This window comes from Daphnia magna, linkage group LG9 (assembly GCF_020631705.1).
Source record: "Daphnia magna isolate NIES linkage group LG9, ASM2063170v1.1, whole genome shotgun sequence".
In the NCBI taxonomy this organism is placed as follows: Eukaryota; Metazoa; Arthropoda; class Branchiopoda; order Diplostraca; family Daphniidae; genus Daphnia; species Daphnia magna.
Genome location: NC_059190.1, coordinates 10,253,418 through 10,281,268, shown reverse-complemented (window position 1 = coordinate 10,281,268; position 27,851 = coordinate 10,253,418). Strand labels below are relative to the sequence as shown.

Genomic DNA, 27,851 nt, shown 5'->3' with positions numbered 1-27,851 from the left:
TCGGCCGTCTTGCTATTGTTTCTCGTTTCCAGGTCGGCTGTCGGTTGCCGTAACAACGGGACGGTTTCTGTTTCAGTCGGCGTCGATCTCCGGAACGTGAGAGTCTCTCTCCTTAAACGCGTTCGAAAGACGCGCCCTGGTGGACTCTCCGGGGTGGTCGTAACGTCCCGGGGTAACGCTTTTCGTAGTCGGCGGCCGTCGTGCGGATGATGCCGCAGCACGATCTGCTTTGAATGATGGTCGTGACGGGAACCGCGACGGATATTTTGATTGAAATTATGCGTATAGCACTGGATTGATGCACGAATTGGACGCGCCTAGCCACTGGGCGACGGGCGTGACGTACGGCAGAAGAACGTCTTCCCACGACTCCATTTGCTCGCTCCCTTTTTTTTTTTTTTTTTTTTTTTTTTTTTTTTTTTTTTTTTTTTTTTTTTTTTTTTTTTTTTTTCAATTCTGATCCGTGATTGGAAAATTCGTATAAAAGTGGTAGCCACGAGCACATGAATATAATCACTACCACCAACATTTTCACCACTTTCACCTATTGGTGGAGAGGAATTAAAAAAAAAGAAAATGCAAAACCAGAGAATTAAAATAAGAAAATCAGCTTGCAGACGGGGCGAATGATTGATCTTGGCCTGCAAGACCGCTGGCCGGCCATGCAGAAAGCTTTATTACTATAGTATCGACAAGATCCCACGAGATTGTTCTCGACTGCAGCTCGGCATTTATTAAGTCGCAGACTTGACTCTTGAGTACGCGCGGATTGCTTCGTCCTAATGAAAAGTATGTCAGCAGCGTCACGTCACCTCTATGGGACGAAACAGTAAATGAAAAAAAAAACGCTGAACACGAGGACAAAAGGTAAAAATGATTTTAGTTTCTATTTTCATAGCATCCGTCCAGATTTTTTTACAGCTTACCATGTTCTCTTATTCTCAGGAATATCGTGGTATAAACGGTCCACGAGTTCTGCCCGTTTCCTATGGTTCGGAATTCTTCCAGCTCCGTGGGGTATCCGTTTTCAGTATCCCCTTTACGGAATGCTGATGGAAGCCATCCCGTTGAAGAAGCGTTTTAGTTTTCCTACGCATCATAGTTTGTGGAGGTTCTAGCAAATCCCTAGAAATTCCAGAACTCTTTAGAAGGGTTTCGTCAGTCATAAGCTAAAGGTAAAAAAAAAAATAAAATTCGTATTAAAACGTTGATTCGCTGTTTCGTTTCTCTGCCAACGTTTTCAAGTCGTTAGCTTTCTTATGATTTAGGCTTTTTGTTTTGCTTCTTCCCGTCGTCTTCAACAATCGCTTTTCAACCATGTCGACCATACAAGAACGGAATACGGCACCGGGAAGCACCAGGATTTTAAACGTTGGTCTAGGACTTTTCTTAGGGGGAATTGAATCGATTTCGTTTAACTCTTGTTACGTTCAGTTGTCGTGTCCTATTATTTCTTTAAAACTATATGCCATTGATCGCCTTTTCCTTTGTGTGCTCTGCCGTTTCCCAGGCGTCGAAAGATGTGATGGACGCCATGAAAGAGTCGGCGCCAACCGCGCGGAACGCAAACGTACCTAGGGACGTCGGGACAGACGGAGAGTCTGAAACGAATGCAAAGGGAAAGCTTTGACGCAAACTTTCGGACAAAGGAGTTCCTGATGTCGAGCCGCTGTCCTTGTTGAGTAAGTCAAGCATTTTTTTTTTTTAAGTCATTTGGGAAACGTAGACGGAATGTCGGGAGGTGTAGGGTTCCAATCAAATAATAATAAAAAAGAGAATTTAACATCTGCAGGCAACTAGATAACACACTAAAGGTCACGCAATTTGATGACAAATTTTGCGCTAGCTGTAAACGAGTTTGTGTTATTGAATTTTGTCTGTTTTTTTCTGGTAAATGCAGAAGCAGTCGTCAGTGAGAAAAATGATGACATTCATCATCGGCCCTGACGACCGAATAAACGAGCTGGTTTCTGCCGAATGTGTCACTCATCGACAAGTCAAAAGGAAAAAGAAACGGGACCTGTGTCGGAAATTCCACCTTCTAATCAATTTTGTTTTCAATCTTTTTGAAAACCAAATAAAAAGACTATTGTTTTTCGGGAAAAGAAAATCATGCCTTAAATTATTGGAAAAATTCAAAATGATGAACCTTGATCGTTGCTGTAGTCGATCGATGTGTGCATCTTTTAGTTCGGTCCGGTGGGGATGGATCGTCTCCAGACTCGGATCCATATCATGACGTAGCACAGCAAGATGAGAGAAGGAGTGGTAGCAAGTAGCAGAAGACGACATTTGCCAATATGAAATAGAGGTCCTTGTCTCTCTCACTCGGCCATTCTTCAAACAGTGACGAATTTCCGGATCAATGGAAAGGCGCTCAACCAATGAAAGTAAAGTATTAAGGGATCGTCGTTGTCAGGGCAACGGATCCAAAATAAGCGAATGACTGAGACGACATCGCAGTGGCTTGAAATTGGGTATCAAACAGATGCTGGCACTTCATGATTAGCAACCGAAACAACCACATTTATGTTGGGTCGCCATGTTGGTGATGGACAATCACCTTGCATTTATCCTGCGTCATTGATTGTTTGATAATCAATAATCGGAATTTAAATTAATGAAAAGATCAATCACCTTCACCAACTTTGTTTTTGCCAAGATAGATGATTTTGAACAGAAGAACTTTGGACAATGAGATCAGAGAATCGTTGACTGATGGGCACGAGATGTCGATCGTCAACGCAGGGTGATTGAACCTTCATTTGCACCGAACGCAATATGTTAATGTGGAAAAAATAGGAAGACTAGGGCCTGTTAATCAAAGGGGACGTTCTTGATTTCTATGATTGTGACTGGGTTTCATCAATGCCAACCATTTCCCGTTGCATGTATACATCATCACGAAACAACTTTACCAATTAGAAGTCGACAAAAATCGTTTTCTTTGAATAGCGTGAAAAGCCTTACAGTAGCAATTTGTACAACTTTTTAGAGAATAAAAGTAAAAGGCTAGACTAAGTAAAAAAAAAAATCATTAGTCCTAATGTGCAAAAAAAAGGTTCTTTCAGAGACATTTTCAATTAAAGCCCTGGAAAACTAATGAAGAACTGGCTAAGGGTTTCGTCTGAGGCGATGGTCAGATCAATATGGGATAATAGGCTAGTTACGGGAACACCATTTGACCCATATTTTTTTATTGATAATCCTTGTTCTCTTGGTTTACTATTTATTTAGGTATTTCGATAGAGATCCTGCCCTGCCATCTATTGAATCTACTTTCAGCAAATTAATGCACCCTACGACCTAGAAACAGAACTTTTGCATTGTACAAAAAGTTGGGCTTTAAATTTTGACTTGAAATATGATGAAACTGCACTTGCTCCTGTAACCAGAATTTTTGCATCGAAAAATGTCGGGCTTAAAATTGTGACTTGCAATTCAAAGCTTTATTTTTCGTCACCTAATTTGAACGCTGATTCCGAATAAAGATATTAGTTTTCCACTTTAATTATGTAGATTTATAAATAAAATGCTTTTAACGCAAACTCCTTTGCATTTGATGTACGAAAACTCACGCTGTTAACTAGTTCAGTACATACAATGGTGTGTCTTTCGATTGGATGGTAAGAGTGAGTCGCTTTGATGATGATGGATGCATTACATGCACACTTCTTAAGGAAGAAAGCATTGATGGATTAAGAAATTGGATAGTCGCTGTTGGTCGATGCTTCAATCCCCATACTCTTCGTGATTGTTTGACGTGTTTTGTAACACTGAACCTATTTTTAGCCGGGTGAGGTACTTATGAAAATGGCTACACTTTTTTCTTTGACAAAATTTCACTGGAAGCTGGTCGTTTTCGTTGAATAGTTACTAATTAAATTGATTTCTTATTTTTAAAAAATCTTTTTCTAGAGGTTTCTTATTCAAATCATGGCAATTTTAGCTTTCGGCGAAAGAAAGAAGGGTTTACTAATTGAATAGAAAGAGAATCGTTTCGTCTCCTTCCCGTCAGTTATATACGCCCTCGAATTTACGTGGTGAAACAAATGAATGTCGCTAGATATCATGGATCAGTCGTAACGTCGAACGCCGTCAAGTGTGGTCTTATAATCGCCAACGTTATTTTTTTTTGTTGCTGAGGTAATATTTCTTTACAAATTGTTCATTTTTAAAATGACGAAATAGTAACCATGGAAATAATTGACTATGTCAGGTGGATTCTATTTTTTACCTGTCAAGCGAGATTGCGACGAGGGAATCGATTGAAGCCACAACTGAAACTCCTTGTGCACGTAAGCCACCTAAAAGACAAGTCACTCGTTAACTACTTGCATGTATTTTGTATATTTACAAGCACGGCCTCCCTATGATCGGGAGGCCGTCCTTTTTTCCCGAATCGTTATTCATTGTTTTTTTGTGTAATTTTATTACAAATTTCATTTAATCGCATGCATTCTCAGAACTTTTTTACAACTAATGGCGAAATATCTTACCAACTTGCACATGGTCTCTCCCTAGGATCCAAGCTGTGACATGGTAAGGAAAGAAAAGTTTAGGGGATTTATTTAGTTCTGCTTTTTTTTCTCTAAGAGTAACAGAAATTTGTGTTTGCAGTACTTGTAGACACTACTACTCAACATAGAGGAAATTCGCGAAAAAGAAGAGTTGATATGATGGATGGTAGACGGACAGGGACTCGTTTATTTTAAATCCGTCGTCTGCTGTCTGTGTTTTGCTTAACAGCTTGAGCTGATTCATTTGCAATGTTTGGACAGGGATAAACATCGATGACTAAATCCGCGGTGCCCAATCAGAAGAGGGAAAAGTAGCAAAGAAAGTCTGGGGAAAGTTAGTTGATAGTGGAGTGGCGAGACGATGTGTGAGTGGCGTTTGAGTTATTATGGCAAACTACAGCTCGATAGTGGGATATCCTATCGTTCAATGTATGCCCAGCTATCAAAACATTCCCTCGCTTTGAAAGAAAGTTTGAACATTTTTGATTTATCGACAGGAGCTCTCCCAATAATTCGATTAACTTTACAACTTTAATTGATTGATTGAGACGTTTACGTAGGGCAATGTATCTTATTTACATAACCTGGGAAATTGACTGGAAAAAGGGCCGATGATCTCGTTATGATAATGAACGTTCGATAGCTTATGTATTGTTTACATCCAATTTGTTTACGATCTTTCAGTTTAGCACAAAGGATTGCGTAGCTGCGTCACCAAGAAACATTATCCCTGCATCGCGGTATACAACTAACTAGCCCAGCGGGTAACAAAGCTTCTCGATTGACGTCAACATCGAGCATCGAATCCAGCTAAATCTCAGCTATTGTGTTTAACAAGTTTCGCTATCCAACTAACCTGACTGAAGTTACCATTATCCTACATCCATTTCCTTGTTTATTTTTTTCTTTTTTACATTGTAAAGTCCACACCGTAACAGCCTTCGAGAAGTCTAAATTGCCATACGCTCAATATAACAAGGGCCACTGGAGATCGTCGTCATGGTAGTGTATTAAATGCTGGATTCCACGAAGATCTGATGGCTACGCAGGTGCTTTGTGATCGTGTAAACACAACTAGTGAGGATAGTATTCTCATTTAATGTTTTTTTCTTTCAGGGTCTGCATTTCTTCTTTAGGGAGGGGGTTAGGAAACGATTTTCCGAGTAACAAGATTGGATGTGGAAGGAAATGTCTTATAAACTGGTAATAAGCCATATAAATAAATGGGGCGATTTAGTACGTCTTAGTTGCATCTTATAGTAGATGAGATCTACGTCTTTCAGACAGGAGGGAGAATTCTTTGAAAAGGGGAAGCGGACGGCTTCTGGCACTGTGCATCCAATGGATGTATTATGTTTGGGGAGAAAGAAGTTGGCCATGGCTTATTCAATAAGAGAGGAAAAGCAAGACAGGAAGTGGTACTGCATATTTTTATTTTATCTCCTTTTCCGTTTTCATTTCGCTGTCTTGCATTCTTACCCCACCATCACTGTTGTCGTAATGCTTGGTAAATGTATTGCAAGTCTCTTTCCAGGCCTATTTTTAGATACTCACATTCCCGGCTTAGATGTTTGTGTAATTTCTTCCGATAGTCAGACGTGTCAAATTTATCCGGCAGCATTTTACCCAACATTACTAGATATCCCGACAGGCTGAACGTAAAAAGAAACTGCCATTTTTAGTAAAGATATTTTTGGATTTGTGCAATTCGGCAGGTTTGAAAGAGATGCATTCAGTGAAGTAAGGTAATCCTTTTTTCGCTGATGCAGATGTCTTTAATTCGTCCTGCGTTATTCAAGAAAAACTTGATAACATTTACTTTGATTTCTTTGATTTAATATCGTTGTCGCTGCTTTGATCTATTTGAAAATTCCAGCCAAAAGGTTTCAATCTCGTGTTTAAAAATAGTAAAATTGTGAAGCAATCTGAAAGGTTTTGGACAGTATTTCGGCGGAGGTTTTATTGAATTCCTTTGAACTTTCCAACTGAAAATCCCTGGTCTGGCGGGTCATAGATGCTGAATGAAATCCCGGACAGTTGTAGCAAACATAACATATGTCGCCATTCTAATTTTTTTGGTGCCCACACATGGATACATGTGGATGACGGCAGGAAAGAGAGAAAAAGAAATCAATGGAATATTGAAACTATGTACGAGCTATGCAAATACTTTGTGATTTGCAGTAAAGATCCATGTTTTCGACTCGCACTGCAGAATAATCATTCATCTCTATCGCTCGATATTGTTATTCCTTACGCTTTTTTATTATAGTAGCCTATATTTCGATTTTTTATTACCTGAATACTCCCAGAAAGACTGCTGCAATATTAACGAATCGGACGGCAAACTGTTGACAATAGAGTGGAAAGCTTGCGATCAATATTGGGGAATCTCTGCGTTTCCTGTCAAGTGACGTCTATTCACTTCTTATTAGTCTATTCTCACATGTCATTGAATGAAGACAGCTGAACACTACGTCCAACAACCAAACCCTTTATTTCCTTTTTGTTTTTTACTGCTAACTAAAGCCCTATGGACGCCATCAGTTTAAGGATCAATGACATTCGCTCGGGGTTCTTTTTCGTAGATGTAAGTTTCCGACAGTCTTGTTATAAAACAAAAGAGAGTTGAAAAGTGCAATAATAAAGTGTCTAGCACAGAGCTTTATCAGAGCTGTTGCATTGTGTTTTGAGAAAGAGAAATAGGGCGAAAACAAAATGATATCATCCGGAATGATTTTCCATCCGTACAAGTTTACGGAATTTCATTAACTTTCGGGCAATTTTCGGGGGGAAGATTGGAGAAACAAAGGCGATCGTAGTTGATGCGAGAGAACGTTGCTATGAAATCTGTAACAAAAATTACGAGAAGCCGAGAGAAAAAATGGAGAAATAATTGCAGAATATTTACTCGTTGATCCCGGGTGAAAGCAAAGCTTCAACTCAAAAAAATCGATGTAAACCTATCCGGCTATGCAAGGTGGTACGCTAGTAACACCAATCAGCTACGAGAAGAACTTTACAAAGCAAAGGTAATCATGAAAAACTAACTGAATTTCTTTTAAAAGATTTTCCCCACTCCTGTCGTTTTTCTTTCATTCATTTCACTTGTGCGTTTGAAGAGCTTTGATCTTTGCATCAGTCACGCCTTGTCCCGTTCTACATATTCTACCACTTGCGTTAAACATGTTATTTTAACCAGTCCTTTGGAGTACATCCGTACATTGAACTGAGTAACTAAGAAAATGTTGAGATTTGGATGCAGCAAAATGGCGACCACGATTAAACTAGTCCATCTTGAACCTCGTAGCTTTACAGACATGTAGGCTCACAAAATGTGTCAACTGGTACAAGGGATTGCTATCGACCGACAGTAGATATCGGGGGAAAAAAGCTAAAATTTTAAAAGTTCGACAATCGAGAAAAGCTCAACAAATAGGATGACGAAAGCCACTCCAAGTTGGGAAAGCTTCCGAATGTCTGTAAAGAATCTTCAAAAACTCAAGTCCCAGTTTTGTGTGAAAATGTCTTACGTCATTTGCGTATTGTTGTGCTTTATCGTGAATCTTTGTAGAGGTTCTTTCGCGTCTGCAATCGGGTACAGTCTAGAAAAGACCCAGTCGATTTCAAAAGCCTCTTTTCATTAGCAAAGCCCTTTGATTAGCAAAATTTCCTTCGTCTTTTCGAAGATGATGCATATCAAACAGCAATAATCGATAATGAGATCTTAAAAGCAAGCCCAGAACCCAGACAAAAAAAAACTAGACTTACGAACAAAGATGTTGGAGAGTAGTGTAGCCGGTAGACAAAACAAAACGACCAGTATGTCGGCAATAGCCAAATTCACCTGAAATCGAAAAAATGTATTGAATAATTAGCGAATTGGAGTGCGTCAGAAAACCTTCAGGACATTACCAAGAAGGCTGTCAAAAATAAGAGTTTTTAAGAAGAAAATACAAACTGATTACGATAAAGTAGTTTGTCACGGTCCGCATCCGAGGGCTCTGAAGACGACGGCCACCACCGCAGACAGTTTCCAACGAGACCCAGCAGGAATACGAACGAGTCTGTCATGTTCAGATAATTCCAAATCTTGTTAAAAAATGTCACGTTTGTTATTTAATTACACGTGCTAGAAACGGCCACTTCCCTCGCATCTCCAATGTTTTTCCCTTTTGGCTGAAAAGATTCTTTTTGTCCCCAGCCGCATTATTCTAATCATATACCATTGCCAGTCTAAATGTTTTGTTTCTTACAAGCAAGACAGTACACGGTTGTGACGATGGACGAATGCCGATAAAAGTCATCGTCCGTAGTTTCCTCCTCGCTGACATTTGCGGCGCCGCTGGCATTGGCCCGGTGCCCGTCAAACTGGACGTTCCAGTTGGAAAAGAATTCCGGCTGGTCGGTTGTCTCTGTTATCTACACATCGGGGAAAAAAATAGGCGTCACGTGAAAGTTATTTACATATTATTGGTGTGCCCATTTTTGTTGACGGAAAACAAACCGCATATGAGAAAATGATTCGATACGAGCTGAAAGCCACAACGAAATCACTTGCCCTGAACTTTAAGCTTTATTGTGATGCAATAGTTAATTATTGCATTGTTGACTTTTTTTTTTTCTTTTTCACTTTTCATATCGGTTGCTGTTATACGCAATCTGTGTAGAATTGCCCCCTTTTTTTCTATTACCTTGACGACTCCCTACGGCCTCCGTTGATATTGGCGTTTCGCTATAGTCATTCAAATTCACATCAGCTTCGTTCGTTGCGTCTTTTGGTTGCCATTGGATACGCGCCAACGATAAAATCATAATTAATCATTCTTCGTTCAGTCGAAAAATGAATCGAGTTAAAAGAATTCTAGTTTGGCACGGAATTATTAGAGAAGCACTACAGATGTCCTGCCAACAAAAAAACTAACATTTAAATAGACCTGAAGAGAAATAAAAACATCAAACGTATATTGATGAGTACGTCAAAACTAAAAAAAAAAACTACTGGACTGAAACATTCAGACAAATGAATAACGAAAAAATGGGCTGAAGGAGGAAATACATCAATGTCGGTCACAGGTCGCCAGTGAAAATTGACCAATGTAAGCTGAACATATTGAAAATAAAAAATCGGCCAGAAATAAAAAAAAATGGTTGCTCAACTGGTTTTGACACGGTGAGTATCGCTCGCAAACTTGTGCATACAAAAATATTTTTATTTACGGTCCTGGCTTTTATGTTTGTTCCTTTTTGCTTCAGGCTCGCTCCTTGGTATAGCCTATATGATCAAGCACCACTTTAGAATATCGCACAAGTCCTCAAGAACGCCATTAATATTCCGGCCGCGATCCTTTCGAACGCTCTTTGCACCCCGTTCCTTATTGTCTTTTCCGAGAGCGAGGGACTTGCATTCGCAACTGAGGCCAAAGGTATAAAAATAACGCAACAAACAAGCACCACGCAAAAATAAAAGTGAAATAAGGGAAACTATTATATCGACAACATTGTCGTGTGTGTGACCTACATATTCGCCGTTTTGTGCCAAATTCGGTATAGGCATTCAACACGCACCGTTGATTCTTTTGCGAGATGGATGGAAATTAGGAAACCCTACATAACACCAAAGCTCAAGTATATACGACCACAACTCGCATCACTGGGCGGGATCACTCCTAATTCTTTGGCGGGGTACAAATAAAGGAGAGAGAAAAAAAGATGTTTGTATTTGGGCCACCATACATGAGCTATAAATCACTTTACGAGCGCCTTGTATTGAGATTATAACACAATTCTTTCAACATTTATTTTCCTTTTGTTGGTTCATCTGTTCTATGCTGCCCAAGCAATCAAAAGGCTTTGCCGCAAGCAGAGCAAAGAAGAAACAAAATACATCACCAACTCTAGGAAAATTGTAGATTCTTCGATGGAGCGGAAGAACGAAAATATTTCCGTAGCGTGCTAGCAAATATTTGCAAAGCCCATAACATAATAAAGCCCGTTGTTATTGGATTGGCGAAGCGAGGCACTCAAAATTGATTAGCAGCAAGATTTTACTGCGTTTGAACCGAAGCATTGGAAATTAATGGAATATACATTTAAACTCACGTTGCTGGCGGGATTGCTGTCCAAGAGTTCCATGATTACATCAGCACCGATCAGCACTCTCCGGTAATGGAATCACCTTTGGCAACACAAGTCGTCCTTTATGCACATTGAAGAGAAATCAAACTTGTCTTTGAACTAGCCACCAAAAGTGATGATTTAGATGCGCTGGATGTTTCGGGCTGGTTTGCGCCGGAATACTGCGTGAACCAACGTTCTTCACGTTTCTTTTATGTGGCCGGATTTTCTCTGCGTGTCCATGGCCGCGCCGCCGCTGTCGTTCCCACCCAATGTCACCGCAGATATCAAAATAAAAGACTAGTCCAACATTTCCGGATTGCCAACTAAAAATAAGGTATTCGCATATCTAACTATTCCGGGCTCGTTGAAATTACAAGCAAATCTAACTTTTATTAATCTCTTTTTACTCGTGTACTTTCATTACCCAGGAACCTCCCGAGAATAATTTTGACTGGAACTGACATAATCAAAATGACGCAAACTAGCTCACTCTCCGTCAAGATTGTTCGAAGTAATTAACATCACGGCTCAACGTTTGAACGCCAGTAAATCCCTCGTTGATTTTGTATGCTCCTTTTGGAAGACGTCAACAGCTCATCAAACTCTATTGAGCACTGTTACTACAAGAAAAAGAAATCAAAAGTCAAACGACAACCAATTTGTTAGAATAAACTTCTCCTACCAAAGCGAAAACAAAGAGAGCCGTAATAACATCAACAAATAACAAAAACACGACTACTTTGCTCAACTTGATTACAATGTATATAACAACAACGACATAACTTTGCCTGATCAGTCACAAAAAAGTTGCTTAACCCAACTTTTTTTTTTTTTTTGTATATAGGCCACCAATCAACGATAAGAAAATTCTTCAAGATCGCCCTAGTGTTTTTATAGTACACCCAAGACCCAAGAAAGAGAGGACCTTTCTGGCAACATATGCATGAAAATGTTGCCATAGAAAACAAACAAAAAAATCCAGGGCATGCAATGCGTTGTAGGCGTTCCTGATGCGGAATAAAGGATCTACCAACCCCTCCAACAGGCAAAATATGTTCTAGTTCAGCACATGTTTTGTTTTGTTTTTGCCCATTCTTTTTCTGTAAAGATATCCCAGCTAACCAAAATTGCCCCTCTCTCAGCAGTTGACTACATAGTCCAGGGCAAACACGATCTTTTTTTAAAAATAGATTCTCGCGTTGTTTGTTTTGTTTCGTCCCATTTATTGGATTCCTTTTCTTGTTGTGTTTTTTATGGTAGAGTGGCTGCTAGCTTTCTTATGACTTAACACTTTTCTCTTTATGCATGCCGTTGTTTCCAAAGTTTTTTTTTTTTTTTTTGTATATCAGTGAGCAGCTGTCGTGCCCTTAATGGTGACCTCTTACAGGCGGCACCGTCACACTCGCTGGAATGTGTCATCCGAACGTTTCGGGCATGCAAACATGTGTCCCAGACATGATGGGATTCTATCAAAAGTCTGTAGAGTATGCAGGACAATGCTTACCATACCACCATTCGACAAACTCTCGATCCATCCAAATTTTTCCTGAGGTTTCTCCCAATTCACATTTTCGTGAACCTCGTCAAATTTGGGGTCGACTCCATGTATCAACTCAAAATACCCGAAAATCGTCAAAAATCGTCAAATTTCGGAACTATTCATGAAAAATCGCGATTTTGGTCAAATCCGACTTTTGGCTAAAAACACGTCATTCAACCCCCCAATTTTTTAAGGATCACGAAAATCCAAAGCTTTTGTTATGGGATAACTATTTCCGGAGATATTGGCTACTTCCGGCTACTTCCGGAAAATTTCCGTGACAATTTCCAAAAAAAAAATGAGCTGTATTGTTCTAACAATTTCAAATGCTTTTCTTGCATGCGTTAGGGTTGTGCAGCTATTATTCTGTGTTTTTTTCATCATCAACAGTACAGGCTGACCCTACGAGTAACGACAGTTTTAGCAACAAATGTTTTAGCGCCTCGTCTTGCAACTGTAGTTGATACTCTAGGGTTTTATGTTTTAAATTGGATTTCAACTGTTTGAGATCAGTAAAGTTCAAGCACTTAAAAGCAAGAATTGTACTGATTTAAAAGTAAACTGTTTTCTTTGGGTTTCAGAAGGAAAAACTAGATGGCGTTGACGTGCGTCTATGATAATTGATAAATATTACGAGTGACAAGTTAAATTGGTGTTTATTACGTTTCTACCCTGTTCAGTGTTTCAAAGGATTTTTCATCAAATATTAACGGTATGATATAATCTTACCGTTTTGTTGTAAGCCCGACTAAGTTGGGGTCACTCACCCCCGTTCGCTTCCGTTCATTCCTCCTTCATGCGAAGCTAAGGGGTGAGGGCCCCTGAAGTTTAGTCGGGTAAAACAAAAAAGTTAGGAGAGTGAAAGATCACTAATGAATTGGATTAAATTTTGTAACTATGCCAAGGTAACAAGCCGTCTTCTGGAAGAAATTTTTTAGGCTTTGGCTTTAGTTGTTACTGGTTATCTTCTGAATGTAGATTGCATTCTATTTTAAACATTCTCTTGGTTACAACACTAAAATTTGCCACTTTTTTGTGCCAACCTGAGATATACTTCTTTTCATGATTATTTGCATGATACACTCAATTGTGGTTTGAAGGTGGATTGTCACCAGACATCCTTTGAATGGTACAATATGTTTGCATGTTATTTCTTTCAGTTCAATTTTCTGTCACACAATGTTTTCATTCTCCAGGTACGCCCACTATCAGCAGCCTTATAGTGTGCTTCATAAATATGTCAACCCCTGAGATGACATTATCCTTGGAAATTGTGTTTTTGTTGTGGTTTTCTTCTCCACTTCTATTCTTTGTTACCTTCATGGTATGTCAGTTGTTTAAGTTTGGTTAGAATAATCTTTTAGGAAATTTTACCTACTTTTGGAAAACCAGGTGTGATATTGTATCATCCTGGAAAAAGGAATCTGGAAATTGATGATTTCTAATATACAGCTGGTGTTCAGGTTTATTTTTACATGTACAACATAGATCTGCATTAATGTTGTTTTGTTTTCCCTCAAACAGATGATGAGTTTAATATATTTACATTTTGGAATGAACTTTCAATTGGAAGTTGAGTGTTTTATCAGATTATTGAATCCTACTTTGAAAACCAAACTATTTCCTTCTACAAATGGATTTTGAAGTATTGTACATATGGTATTATGTACTCTATGATGTAAGTACTATTGTGTAATGCATAATGTTATTACTTTATGGAATCAGTTCATTCAATTGTAATCTATATTTGTATTCAAAATATAGATCTTCATGAAGCCTTTAATTGACGTTGTACTAAAAAAATTCCCATGGAAGGTATTTGTTACAGACACAGAGATACTCAGAATTTTTAATTGAACACTTTTTTTAAAAACCTGCAGGAAGTTCTTGCAGGATCTTTTATCGACCGTCTATGTTATGCAGTAATTGGATCTGCTGTTTAGTTAGAAACTTAAACTTCTCAGCTTAGAATTTATGTAAGACAAGTTTCTTAATTTCTTCAATGAATTTTTTTCTATTGATATGTGTTTGTTTTCTTTTTTTTCTACCTAGACGAAGAATGATATTTGATTGGAAAAAGTTCCTGGTTGAGACAAGAGATCAAAAATGATACTGAACATTGGAAAGACGACCGGCAATTTCAAGATTCATTTATTTCCTTTCACATTATAGTATTATTATATTAAAAAAATTGAATTGCATATCTGGGCTCCCTTCTTTTCTGTGGCCACGTTTCCCCTTGACTTATGATAAGCCCGTAGGGGAACTAAAAAATAGTTTAAATCATAAATTTTTTGTTTCTTTGTTTAATCCATGTTCTTTGAATTTTCTTTTATACTTTCTTTGTATTTACACTGTACATTTTCTACCTTTAAGAAATGGAATCTTAATACTGCTGATTTATAAATTCTGGTACTGAGAATTCCAGAGTGCCTTTGAATTACCGCCGATCACAATCTTGTGATTAGTAATTTGATGTTATTTATTCTTGAATTTCAACTTTCCTTCGTAATTCGTACTTTCCTGCAGAATGATTTGGTATACAATCTTTGTGTACATCGGTTTATCATATTTATTGAATTGCTTTCACAGATTTTAATATAACTCATTCAGGAATCGATCCCTAAATTTTCGGTGTATGTTGCCGATGCTCAACCGTTGAGCCATGAGTTTTATTAAATTTTTCACTAATATTAGAAGGCATGAAAAGATAATTTTGTAAAGGCAATTTTTATAGGCTCGTAAAAATATAAGCTTACCCGAATAGATTATATTCAAGGATCATAGCTTTGTGGCAGAACATTGGTGTACGGATCTAAAGGGCTCGGGTTCAAATCCTGCGTGAAGTATAACATGTCAAATGAAATTGATTATTGTAATTTCATTGCATATCTATTAGATGGATTATTGTGGACATGTTAAAAGGAAATTATCTTGAATCATGCTACATAAAAATTCTAAGTCCAAATTTGTTTAAATCAATTAACACGAAAATATAGACATCTTATTAATGTGTGTTGTGGCTCAGTGGTAGAGCATCGGTATAGTACACCGAAGATTAAGGGTTCAAGTCCCAGGAAAGTAGAAAGAATAACTGTATAGTTTCAGTTAATTAAATATATATTACAATCGTAGTAATGATCCAGCATTATGTGTGAGGTCTCTCGCCAGAATATATCAATGATTAAACTCCGTTGCCATGCATCTAAGTAACAGAATACGCATGCACGCCAACAAGTCGAAATAATTAATTTATCAAAATTTGTTATTGGATATTATATTAAACAGTGCCAAAATATCCGTCCCATTACTTCGTAATGGGGAAAGTTTCTCGACCCGACTAGCCACGTGGGAGGTAGACACCTGGGTAGGTTGGAAGCCCAGGACACCAGGAACTTACCGGGAATCGAACCTCGGATCTTGGAGTTGCGAGGCTGATGCGATACCTTCCTGGCAACCCCCCCCTATATCCCCCCCAATGATATTTGATCCCCTATGTACAACTTTGCACAGGTACCTTAATGTGTTAAAGACTTAGATTCCCATATAATATGTCTGATAGCTCAATGGAAGAGCACTGGACTAGAATACTGTTTACCTTGGGTTCGAATCCCATTCAGGTGTAGAGGAAATGTAACTCATTGTCCATGAAGAAATACATGTGTAATAGTATATAATTTCCCAATATGCAGCACTGTATTACGTCTGAAGTAAATGGAACAAGAATTACAATAGAATAACACGGATAAAATTAAACAACTGAAAGTTAAAATTTTCAAAAATTTTTATTGTTCAAGTAGTACTAAATGTTTAAGGCAGTGTCTCTGCTTGCCATCAACTAAGACAAGCCGAGACACTGCCTCAATTGAACTTGGGTCCCCGGGGAGATTACCCGGGGCGTGGCTAAGAGAAGCCGGAAGAGGATGGAAGGTATCGGACAAGTTTTTACGTGAGCGATTAACCGTTAATTCGGATTTGTGGGTAGCCTCTTCGCCCTCCAAAGATATCATAGAACTTGAGGACCCCCACGTCCCCTTTCCGGACAGCGCACTCACAACCTTTGCTGCTGATCACAGTAGGGGCATGACCCCCTACGGGCTTATCATAAGTCAAGGGGAAACGGGGCCACAGAAAAGAAGGGAGTCCAGATATGCACTTTAATTTGTAAAAATGTTTATATTTTATCTTCGCGACGAAGCAGCGACCAACGGTGATGTGGAAGAAGCTTTCTTCGAAAATGCAGCATCTCTATCTGCGTACAATTTTCTGACACGTGAAAATATAGGTTACATGACTTTAAAACACCCACCACCCCCCCCTTGCCACGTCAAAATACAAGGCACTTACAAAATGACACTTCCATATGGTTGGATGGTGTTGTACGAAATCTGGAATGAATAACAAAAAAAAACCCAAAAAAAAAACAACCAACCCAAAAACACCACAAACCAACAAACACACACAACACACCAAGAAACTTAAATCAAAATACATTACGATACTATTATATTACGATACCAGCACGTAAATTCTTTGTCATTCGTCATCTTTATCATAGTGCATGTCAACGCCATCTAGTTTTTCCTCCTGAAACCCAACGAAAATAGATTTTACTTTTTTATCAGTATAATTTTTGCTTTTGAGTGCTTGAACTTTACTAATTGAACTTTACTAACCTCAGACAGTTGATTTCAATTTTAAATATAAAAACCTAGAATATCAACTACTAGTTTCAAGACGAGGCGCTAAACATTTGTAGCTAAAACTGTCGTTGCTCGTAGGGTCAGCCTTTACTGCTGATAACAACAAAAACACGGAATAAAAGCTACACAACACCCTAACGCATGCTAGAAAAACATTTGAAATTGTTAGAATAATACAGCTCATTTTTACTTTTGCTAATTGTCACCAAAATTTCCCGGAAGTAACCGAAAGTAGCCAATATCTCCGGAAATAGGGATCCCATAACAAAACGAATAGAATTTTCGTGATGATTGTCAAATTTGGGTTGGAATGACAAAAATTGTTTTTCAGCCAAAATTCGGATTTGACCAAAATTGCGATTTTTCATGAACTTCAGGAAAATTCGCGATTTTTGACGATTTTCGGGTTGTTTGAACTGATACATGGAGTCGACCCCAATTTGATAACCATCACGAAAATGTTAATCTTTTTCTGACAGACCAACAAATAAGGAGTTATTTGGCATTTTAAAACCGGAAGTAAAACCGGAAGTTGGAAATTTCGGATATCTAAAAAATGAGCTTTGTTCTTCTCTAAGTACACACTTGTAATAATAATTTATAGTAGCCCAAGGTAAATTACTAAAACGCTTGTAAACTGTCAGGGATAACGTCAATAAAGTGAATCAGCAAACATAGTGTGTACTATTTACCTCTGATGGGATTTTATCCACAAGCATCCAGTGCTAGAATGTCAGTCACGTTGTCATTTGTAATTAGGATTATTACTCGTTGCGCTTATTCCGCGTTGCCATTGATCAGGAGCTGGATAAAGGCCAGGTGTGCTGGGTGTCCTTTTAGCCGTTAATGATTTCCTTAATCCTTATAGTTGCCGGGAAACGTCATCAATTTCAAATTTATTTGAAGAAAAATTCCTTTCATACCTAGGAACTCCCTACATGATGTTTGTTGATGCAACGCAAGCGTAGCGAAAAGTCTTTAGGGTAATTTAAGTGCCCAGTTTTACCTACGCTCTCAGCGCAAAGTGGACAAACATTCCTTAGCAAGAGTAGCAGAATCATTTGAGGCTTCTAGCTGTGACTGAACTCTAAAGGAATGCTGTTATACCCGATTCATTAAAGCACGATGATACTTCTCTTTAGAAAATTTGCATTACTCCACTCGTTTTCCAAAGATAATGCGCTTAAAATGTTTTATTCAACTGTAGGCCGACCCTTCCGTCTTGTAACGCTTCCGGACTTGACTTGACTCCTCAATCAAAATTCTGAAAATGCAAAATAATAGCATTAGAAATACTTAATCTATTGCCAACAAACATCAGCGTCAGTCATGCAGCAGTCTTTAAAAGTTACCAATAAGAATAAATAACATAAAAACAGCTTTCATTCGGTACCAATGACTCTTCTTCATTACTGCAGGAAGGCAAGCCAGGTGATGACCTATGGTAAGAAGACGGAGTGTATCTGTCGTACGTAGCGTAACCACAATCAGCAGTATTTTCTCCATCAGTAATGTTTTGTATGATGGGCAGAAGGATGAAAAAGTAAATAATGAAAGATGAAACGAGATCTTGTAAAAAGGGATTACCTATGTAAGGTCTCTAATGCCTATGGAGAATCCTTGGATCATCATTTAACAATAAGCTGCCCTGTCGAGTTTAAACATAGCATAGCTTGGATGGCATTATCAGGTGGTACCACAAATAAATTGAATTTTGAACACGAAGCCAATTGTAAATTTTGACAAAACCAGTTAGCACCTCTTCTATTCTATGATCAAAGAGGGTAGGACTATAATCAGGATCCGACCAAAAGGCTAAAGATTTTGGATGAATGAACGGTGAAGCCTTAGGAACAAATTCATCTGGCCACCTATCGAAAAAAATAAATACGTGCATATTTAACAGCTGCCAACAGAATAGTAATAAATATATGTTCAACATTCACAGACACAATGTTTTGACTTGTTTTGGGTCAATCAATGAGCTTATATGTCAATTAACATCGACACTTCTGTAATGAAGTTCTGGTAATATTGTTTTAATGGCACTGTATCACAAAAACAGAAATACTTGAAAAAGAACTGAGAAATCATTACTTGAATGGTCGCTACCAACGATTCGCCGTTGTGATGGCCTACTAAATTGTATTTCTTCCTCATGAAGATTAAGGCTTTAACTTGGTTTTTTTCTGCTTGGAATGGAGACGCATTTCTTCTCTATCCAGATTCGTATACTACTAAGGGCATGAATTCGTATAATCTTTTTCTTTTACCGAAAAATTATAATATTATAATGATAACATAATAAAATTTAAAAAACCTCAAGGATAAAAAAAAAAAAAACGTACTCTCAGCCGACTCAATCAACTGAAACCGACCACCTGATTCTGGATGATTCTGGGGAGTATCCGATGTTGCTTTTTGGAATATTTCGAGATTAGAAAAAAATATTAATTTATTAACATTTATTACGGCGTTTGGCGCTGCTTTTGATAATTTTCCGGTTTATTTCCTCCTTATTATTGCAAATTCAAACACAAGGTACAATTAAAGCTTAAGCTCATGATTTATGAAAGTTCGTGAGGTTGCCAGTATGACCAGGTATGATAAACAATGGCGGCAGTTTCAATTGTGTCGAATTTCAAGAGATGACGCTTTTGCAGATTTTGACAAAAGTGGGAAGGCTATACCCTTCCCACTTTTTCACTTTTGGCCAAATTTTAAATTTTGACAATTGACAAAAAAATCACACGGTACAATCAAAATTGAACGCTGATTTCGATTAGGTTATTGGTTTTCTCGTTAAACCAGCCGTTTTTTTATAAACAAAAACAAAGTGCCGTTAGCACACCAACTTTAATTTTTGTTTTTGACGTTTAGTTCAAAAACTATAAGACTAAAGGAAAAATAAACTTGAATTTTGCGATTTTCATTTAATTCTGAATCGAAATCATGTATTTTAAGCAAAATTATAAATTTGTTCAAAAATGAAAAAGTGGGAAGGGTATAGCCTTCTCACTTTTGTCAAAATCTGCAAAAAATGACATCTCTTGAAATTCGACAAAAATGACAAGGCACAACCAAAATTGAACGCTGATTTCGATTAGGTTATTGGTTTTCTCGTTAAACCAGCCGTTTTTTTATTAACAAAAACAAAGCGTCGTTAGCGCACCAACTTTATTTTTTGTTTTACGTTTAGTTCAAAACTATAAGACTAAAGGAAAAATAAACTTGAATTTTGCGATTTTCATTTAATTCTAAATCGAAATCATGTATTTTAAGCAAAATTTTAAATTTGTTCAAAATGAAAAAGTGGGAAGGCCTTCAAGAAATTTCATCCTCATAACGTTAACCTTTGACTAAAACAAATATTGACCTTCATTTTTGTTATATAAATAAAGAAAAACCCTTGTGCAACTGATGACTGGCTAGTCAACCAATATTACCGGATGCATCTGATGAGATTTTTAAAAATCCTGGTTCGTTTGAACTTTATTACTAGACTATAACAAACATACGTTTATGCTTTGTTTTGTCAATTTTTCTAGAATGGTAGAATCTTTGCTATCTTTATGTTGTGCTAATATAGGTGTATACATCACCTTGACTTACTCGTCCTACTGGAAACTGGGCCTACACATTTCTAGTTCTTATTTTTTATGGTTGAGGCATAACCGGAGCCGCTTAGCAACGTCTATTTACATCTGGCCGGATTGCGTTTAGTCAAACTCTTTACAGCCTGGCAAAACCTGTGTCCATTCACATTTAAATGCAATGGAATTCTAAATTGCGTTTTATATTTATCCACCCCCTTTTTTTTAATGGTTTCAGCCTCCTAGCATAAATTTGGAACAGAAAGAAAACTCCATCAACCCACACGTGCTGCACGAGGCTTCAATCTTTCATCACTCACGTTCCTTCCTTCCCATATTTCAGGTGATTAGGTCGATTCAAATGTGACTCCTTCAAAGGTCACACGTGGATGCCTAAAGGGTTTTCTAGATTATTTCGGATATTGTTTTGTGGGGGCTATTTCAGTCGTTTACTGCCTTTGGTTGTGTTTCGTTGCCTAGTTCGGTGGGCGGATTTCTCCTTCGTTTCAGGTATTCTGTGTTTCGCTTTAATTTTTTTTAGGTTAGTTGATTCTTTTTTGTGAGAAACAGCTCACAGATCTCAAATGTCATTTTTTTTCCCACCTGCGATTGGTATTTCTCGTGAGTTTTTCTAACATGTCTCTGAGTGCTGTATCTTTCCTCTGTTTCATTAACACCTTCACCTTGAAAAACAGCTTCGTCTTCATAATTTATTTTCACTTTTTTCTATTTCCTTCCGGCGACTATTCTTTTCGGTCGAGTTGTTCATTGCTGGTGTATAGGGAAGTGTCTGTTAGGGACTTTGCAATGTTACAGCCGCGTCAGCTGGTCGTTACTTTAATCTTTTGAGGGCACGGTTAATCGTCAGCGAGAACTGACGCTGATGAATTTGATTGCAACATGTATCGCTAGACTGGATGCCTCTAACGCAACAAAAAAAAGGAAGGGGGGAGTTTCCGGCAATTGCCTGCAAGAGTCTCATCGAAAAGACCTTAGGCGACGTGGCAAAAAATAAACTTTCATTTGTTTTTGTTTTTTTTCTGCGCTTGTAGCGTTGTTATCGCAGACCACGCATTTTCACGCCAATTGGATTGCATGCTCTGATGTGTATTGCCTGGAATTCTATGATTCTATTGTCGTCCAGGATACATCCGCCCCAACAAAGACTTTTTTTTTTTTTCCTTTTAGGTTTTTGTTTTTATTTATTTCTTCTTGCATCGATATCGATCCACCTTCTTGTCTTCAGTACAAGTAACAGATATACGTGTGCTCATGACAAATGTGCATATAAATAGTTTTGTGGTTGTAAAGTGCGATAAGAATGTTGTTGTAGAGATGGGGGTAGACAGCGATGATTGCTTTTGAAGACAATCGGAATAAAGGAAATAACATTTGGGGAAAGGAGTTCCATATGTACAGTACACTTTCATTTTTGAAAAAAACAAAAAAAAAACAATGTAGTACAAAATCTATACGTAATGGTAGACAAGTCCATTTCAATACAAGAAAGAATACCGGAAATGATCGATGGTTGTTTCTTTTCCTTCCGCTGCTACCTAGCGAAGAGACGACTATCCATCCAGAAAAAAAATTTTATTTTAAGAGGCTTACAAAAATAAATAAAATAAAAAGGCGTGGGTTTTGCATCCGTCGTCACTATGGTCTAAATAACCGACCGTCACAGGATGCGCTCTTCCATGAATTTCTCCGTCAATCATATTTTTGTCCGCATTTTTACTGTTTCTCATTTCCAATTCGATTCCTCAACCGAACAGATTTGCAAAGAGATTGTCCATCTGCGATCTGAGCGTGATCAGGAGTCCACTGAGCCCCGTAGGATGGGGAACGTCCTAACGGGTCCGTAAAAACAATTAGAATCCATTAACAATTGATACTTTCACATCATCGCTAATGTACGTAACTGTTTACTAACGACAAGAAATAACTAATTAATGTAACAACACAACACAGAAGTGGTTTTTGCGTGACAAGTCTATTAACCACCCATACCTGTTTATTGGAAATGCTAGGATGTCGTTTATTTGGTTGTTCATCACTCGCCGATAAGGAATAGTAATTACTGACGTCATCTAACGTCCCAAATCCATTTTAGAGTCAACCTGTTGTGAGGAACAATCAGTTTCTCTCCGAACTCGTATAATCAAACAACAACAAAAAAACAATTGCACGAATGAATTATTATTTAGATAGTACCTGTTTGAAAAGAGTCAGATTGACTTGCGTGGCGTGATGATCGGTGACGCTAAAATCATCTTCAACCGGTTCGTAACCTTCTTTGTACGCCTGTCATTATGAGCAAACGATAACGTTCGTTAGTTTTCTTTAAATTTCTGTCCAAAATTTGCATTGCTAATGAAGTCTTTTTTTTTTTTTTCACCGAATCTTGAAACACGCAATCGAGCTTACCTCAATCCGGTAGTAACCTGGCAAAAGAATGCGCCAATATTCGCCATGTTTGGTAGTCTGGAACGGAGCGTCACGACCTTTGATTTTCATTGCGACGTTTTCTAGCGGTCTGCCATTACCGTCGGTCACGAAACCTCGTACACCACGATGAGCTTCACCCACGAAACGGATAAGCGCTTGCCGATGTTCGCTCCAGTGGACGGGTAATTCCGCAGCTGGAGGATATTTACAGCAAGCCATTTCAACGGTGATTTCCATCGTGCCCGTCCAGACGTACGAATAATCCTGGGCTCCGCCCGTCAGCGGGTACCAGGCCGCTCCGTTGGTCGTCCCGTTGGGGAACGAAGGTGAGCCGGGCTTGCACGCCACTCCTTGATACATGGTGGCGTGATTACGGGCGTATAGCGTGGCCAGATGATGGAACACATCATCGTCCGGCGTTTGTGACGGAGTGGAAGCAAACGCTTGGTAAACTGGACAAACCCCCCAACATTTGGAAATTGATGTAAACATTTATGAAAATGAATTGTTTTTAGATTTTTATTATTTTTTTTTTTTTAAGGATGGAATTACCTGAATTAGGTGTGTTGTCGAAGGGGTAGGATGCGACCAACGCACCGGCGTGAAGTCCAGCGGATAAGGTGAATTGAATTTTAGCTATCCATTCCTTGTAGGCTTCAGTTTCCGGTTGTACACGTTTAGTGTTCTGCTTGAAGTAATCGGGAAAGTTTCGATTCAAGTCAAAACCACGGGCGTTGTACCTGTGTCAAGATTTTAAAACGTAATCACGTCACGAAAGAAAAAGATTTTTCAAGACATGCAACAAAAAAATAGGGAAAAGAGCCTTCATCACTAACGCTCGAACAGGTCTCGAGAGATGGATAGCTATGAGCGCGCGTGTGTGTGTATACAAGATGATGAATGATTTGCTCACCTTCCTTGACCACCGGTGCAAGTACCCTCGCGAGCCACTTCGAATCCGTCTGGATTGAGACTTGGCAAGATGTGAATTCGCGTTTGATCCAGCAGCCAACGGATGTAAGCGTCTTCCTGTAGTTTTTAACCAAATGCTGGCGATATCCGGGAAAAGAGTAATAAAAACATATTCATTTCGTCATCAATCATCCGAGTGCTGGATGGTCAAAAGAAAATAGGCACGAATGTTTCTTGTGAGTGAGTACTTACTTCGATAAGATGGAGAGCCATTTCTCTGCTGACGGCCTCGTTACCGTGGATGTTTGCCACGTACTTGACATCCGGCTTGCCTTTCATGTGTTGGAACGGAGAAGACGATACCACCATTACCCACAATTCGCGACCTGCGTGTCATCAGTCCACCGTTAGTAACGAAACAAGTAGAACGATATACATAGATGTTAACTATTGAAACCAGTTCTCATCGTTTTTCTTTAAGTATCCGACCTCCATTACGCATTCATTGGCTTTGTTTTTTCTTGTTCGAGGCTTCTGTCAACTGACAGCGGGTGAAAACATTGAACGCAACAGTTGTCTGATCTTAAAAAAACGGAAACTCGGCAGTTGGGTAGCTTAAAAATGGGGAGCTGATGCTATCTAGCGTGAAAGTTATGAAAAAAAAAAGGCAGCTGCATAACCAGAGCTTATATACAGCATACAGAATCACATTTATTTGATTTTTTTTTTTCTCTGCGGGAGACACACAAAGTCGTGTGAGTTTAGGTCACTAGTTTACGGTCGACCAAATAAATTTGGCCTACAAAGAAGAAAAGCAAATTTGTTTTACTTGCTGCGAAAAAAAAAAAGAAAAGAAAACGCTTGAGGTTTAAACGGTGTTGCCGATTCACAAAAGGAGACTCGAAAGCCAACGGTACGATGTCAAAGAAACCAACTGTTTGCTGTCTAGCGTGAGAAACATTTATTTCAATTTGATTTATTTCCCGTCTTTTAGCCTTAACTCATTGACCCTTTACCTCGAGAGTCTCTTCACCTAAGTATATATTAGTATACGCTAGCATCTATATAACGGGAATTTGCTTTCTCTATACTCAGCCATTCGAAGTGTGCACCTAATATATATTATAGAAACGTGGTTATAGTAACAGTATACAGTCGTAGCGTCTAATAATTTATTACAATAACACCCGAGCGTGAAGCCAGCGTTGCGAGACAAATGGATTGATCGGCACGGCAATCTCCGTTTTCCCGATTCGCTGCTGTTTTTCTTTGGCGTGACTGTATCATCTTATCCGTATCGATGGCAAATGAAAAGACACCGTCTGTCATAGATCTAACGGGTTCTCTCTTTCGGTCTGAATTTTCAAGACAAATAAAAACAAAAGAAAAAAAAAGAGCAAAGATTCTAATTGGCCCCAAACCAGCTGCTATACTTTTTTTTGTTTTCGTAGCCGTAATTAATTCCCGCGCTGCGCCACCTGGACTGTGACGGATGTTACAAGGTGGCAAAAGTCCCCCAAAAAAAAAAAAAAAAGAAAAAAAACGAATAAATCATTCACCTTGAACGGATTTGCCGATTGAATAAAGGGCCGTTAGATCTGGATTGGAGGCACTGAAGTGTTTCAACCAGGCCGTCATATTGTCGTAATTATGGTAACCGAAATCCAACGGTTTGGGAGTTGCGGGTGTCAGCGGGCGGCCGTCACTGACGGATGAACCGGAGCCGATGACACGGAAGATGAGACCGAGATGGACGATGAAACTGCCATGTTCCCGGCGTCAAATAATCGGAGAAGACCGAAGCAGGCGGAGGAGGCGGTAAAGGAGGAAGATGGCGTTGCGAGGACGGATGCTGATTTCCGGCGCTTGATCCGGCTGATGGCCAACCGAGATGATGGGAAGGAGCGCCAACAATCACAGGCGGAAGAGATGCCATGTGTGACGATGGTTGCGCTCCTCCGAGTCTGTTGCGCAGCAGCGGCTGGTGCAGATGTAGTTGCGGCCGGATTTCCGCACCGCGGATAAACTGCACAAGGTAGCAATACAGGTAAATGAAGATGACGAGAAATGTCGACGTGTACCAAACAGCCGTCTTCATTTCTTTGCTTGGGGATTTGATCACTTTTGGAAGCGAGTAAAGAATTCCGGGCCGTTTTATTGTGCGGTACAACTTGTTTTCAAGAAATTTTGAACGGTATTTAATTCTTACGCCACTGGAAACGTCTTCCAAAATTAGATGGGAAAATGAAAAAACAATTAACGAGTTCTCGATTTCTTTTGCTATTATTATTTTCTTGTGATTTTCGAGATGCACAAACACCGGCAGAAAACTGAACACCGTCACTGCACTCAACCGACTGCGTGGAATTGTTGTAGTAACGCCGAACCACTCAAGAATGAACGAGACACACGGAGACAAGACACACACACACACACAGAAAATGAGAGAAACCGGAAAAAGGGAGCCAACAACCAAAAGCCAACCCTCCCTCTTGAAAGGAAGAAAAAAAAAAATGGTTTCGTGTTTTATTATTCGTCTGTTAATACCTGGCCTGAGGCTCGGTACAACGGGACTTGATGTTATTCCTCCTCCTTTCTATTACTTCTACTTCTTTTTCTTTATTCATTTCTTTTACTTTTATTTCAACGTGTTGGTTGCCGTTGTGCCTGCAACGGTGCAATAGCGTTGCGGTGCTGCACAGCGTTCGCCGCAAAACACACGACAGCAACAACATCAACATGCAAAAGAGAGCACAAGTCAGCGCCACCGACGACGAACAAACACACGACGAGGAAAAGAGAACCGGAGGATATACATCAACCGCTCCGTGGTTTATCATTCCAACACGCTCCAGTAGGCTACATAAGCTGCTTTATTCTGCGGATGAATATGCACAAGCGTCATTTTAAAAAAATGTGCTTTGAAAAGATCGCAAGGCAAGAAGAAGAAAAAAAAATGCTATGTTGATACAGATCGTGAAATCTAGCGTCAAATAGTATGACAGCTATTACAAGAAAGAAATTGTTTAGTAGCTGAGAAAGGACATTCTCGTTGGGGAATTATTCACGGTCGATTTAATCCCACGCGTTTATTTTTTTCATTTGTTTTTTTTTTTACTCGGTCATTGAGTTGACGCGTGATGTTTATACATGTCCGTATGTACAAACATATAATGGAGCCGTCTTATACTAGCGTGCCGGCGAATGAAAGAAAAGAAAAAGAATAAAAATTTGTCTTGCTGGGGTGACGTTAGTGCTCATATTTATGCAAGTATTTTCTTTTTTCTTTTCCTTTTTTTCCGTCAATGATATTTTAACGGGACCCGCTATAAAGCCTTTTTTTTAAAGTTACACGAAGAATGCGCAGCAGTCTTCTTTTGGCCCCTCTCATTTCTCGATTTATTTCGCAATCCGCAAGCGGCGACGTTACACATTGGCCCTTCCCATGACAGCTGTTATTTTTCAAGTCGTTAGTCTTGTTGGCAAGTTATTGCTTTGCCCCTCGTTGCGTCGTCTCATCCTACACACACGCTGGTCTTGTCCTAAACGGACGAAACAGAGAAAATAACCGTGGAATTTTTTCTTTTAGCTGTGCATAACAAGTTTGACCCTCTTCTTTCTAATGACTACATACTCTACTATTGTATCTATTGTCTTAGGGAAAATTGCTTCCTAACTCGAACGTGTTTGATCAATTTCCCACTCGCTAAAAGTCAGCCAGCATGGCACCATTTTCTTTCAACAATCAAGTTTCCGGTGCGAGAATGGAGAGGAAATCATTCTATAAAGAACCCCCTCCCGAAAAAACAAAAACAAAAACAAAACAAGAAACGAATACGCCCGTCGGTTGCTTGTATGGAGAACGCCGCTGGTTGCTTTGCTGATGCGCCAGCGGGAGGCCGTTCATCCGTCTTTAAGTGACTCGACCCAGACAAACGCCGCCAAACCTAACATTGCAAACTATTACATACCTCCTCCGGAGCTGACACTATTGTCGGCTCGTTTTCCGTTTGGA

General features: G+C 39.0%; 2 protein-coding genes and 4 long non-coding RNA genes across 9 annotated transcripts; 3 read left to right on the top strand and 3 right to left on the bottom strand.

Moving 5' to 3' along the window:
* The first annotated feature begins 4,111 nt into the window (after nucleotides 1-4,111).
* Nucleotides 4,112-5,679, top strand: LOC123475866. The gene is made up of 6 exons (XR_006651386.1): nucleotides 4,112-4,146; nucleotides 4,220-4,292; nucleotides 4,467-4,542; nucleotides 5,205-5,284; nucleotides 5,444-5,569; nucleotides 5,637-5,679. It is a non-coding gene; the product is annotated as an uncharacterized LOC123475866 (long non-coding RNA).
* A 2,428-nt stretch (nucleotides 5,680-8,107) lies between these two features.
* On the bottom strand, nucleotides 8,108-10,829 carry LOC123475865. Of its 2 annotated transcripts, none has more exons than XM_045179052.1 (4): nucleotides 10,611-10,829; nucleotides 8,777-8,942; nucleotides 8,489-8,587; nucleotides 8,108-8,367 (listed from the first exon to the last, which is right to left on the bottom strand). In XM_045179052.1, exons 1-4 carry the CDS (start codon nucleotides 10,653-10,655, stop codon nucleotides 8,288-8,290), a joined length of 390 nt encoding a protein of 129 aa, XP_045034987.1. In that variant the 5' UTR covers nucleotides 10,656-10,829; the 3' UTR covers nucleotides 8,108-8,287. The 2 variants fall into 2 exon arrangements, with proteins under 2 accessions (XP_045034987.1, XP_045034989.1); XM_045179054.1 differs by having other exon boundaries at nucleotides 10,623-10,824.
* Nucleotides 10,830-12,526: 1,697 nt separating this feature from the next.
* LOC123475792 lies at nucleotides 12,527-13,852 on the top strand. 3 transcript variants are annotated; one of them, XR_006651158.1, is made up of 6 exons: nucleotides 12,527-12,692; nucleotides 12,762-12,892; nucleotides 13,296-13,309; nucleotides 13,377-13,504; nucleotides 13,573-13,643; nucleotides 13,705-13,852. It is a non-coding gene; the product is annotated as an uncharacterized LOC123475792 (long non-coding RNA). The 3 variants fall into 3 exon arrangements; XR_006651157.1 differs by having other exon boundaries at nucleotides 13,281-13,309; XR_006651156.1 differs by lacking the exons at nucleotides 12,527-12,692; nucleotides 12,762-12,892 and adding an exon at nucleotides 12,954-13,085 and having other exon boundaries at nucleotides 13,159-13,309.
* A 100-nt stretch (nucleotides 13,853-13,952) lies between these two features.
* LOC123475844 lies at nucleotides 13,953-14,765 on the top strand. The gene is made up of 3 exons (XR_006651303.1): nucleotides 13,953-13,995; nucleotides 14,061-14,156; nucleotides 14,233-14,765. It is a non-coding gene; the product is annotated as an uncharacterized LOC123475844 (long non-coding RNA).
* A 2,945-nt stretch (nucleotides 14,766-17,710) lies between these two features.
* On the bottom strand, nucleotides 17,711-18,358 carry LOC123475873. Its single transcript, XR_006651395.1, has 4 exons — nucleotides 18,236-18,358; nucleotides 17,991-18,147; nucleotides 17,807-17,921; nucleotides 17,711-17,744 (listed from the first exon to the last, which is right to left on the bottom strand). It is a non-coding gene; the product is annotated as an uncharacterized LOC123475873 (long non-coding RNA).
* Nucleotides 18,359-21,643: 3,285 nt separating this feature from the next.
* LOC123475797 (carboxypeptidase M-like) lies at nucleotides 21,644-25,549 on the bottom strand. The gene is given in 9 exon segments (XM_045178842.1): nucleotides 21,644-22,326; nucleotides 22,487-22,596; nucleotides 22,691-22,780; nucleotides 22,904-23,376; nucleotides 23,477-23,664; nucleotides 23,838-23,955; nucleotides 23,958-23,973; nucleotides 24,089-24,222; nucleotides 25,396-25,549. Coding segments are annotated over 8 exon segments (1,128 nt in total). The 5' UTR covers nucleotides 25,475-25,549; the 3' UTR covers nucleotides 21,644-22,326; nucleotides 22,487-22,566.
* Between the last annotated feature and the right edge of the window lie 2,302 nt (nucleotides 25,550-27,851).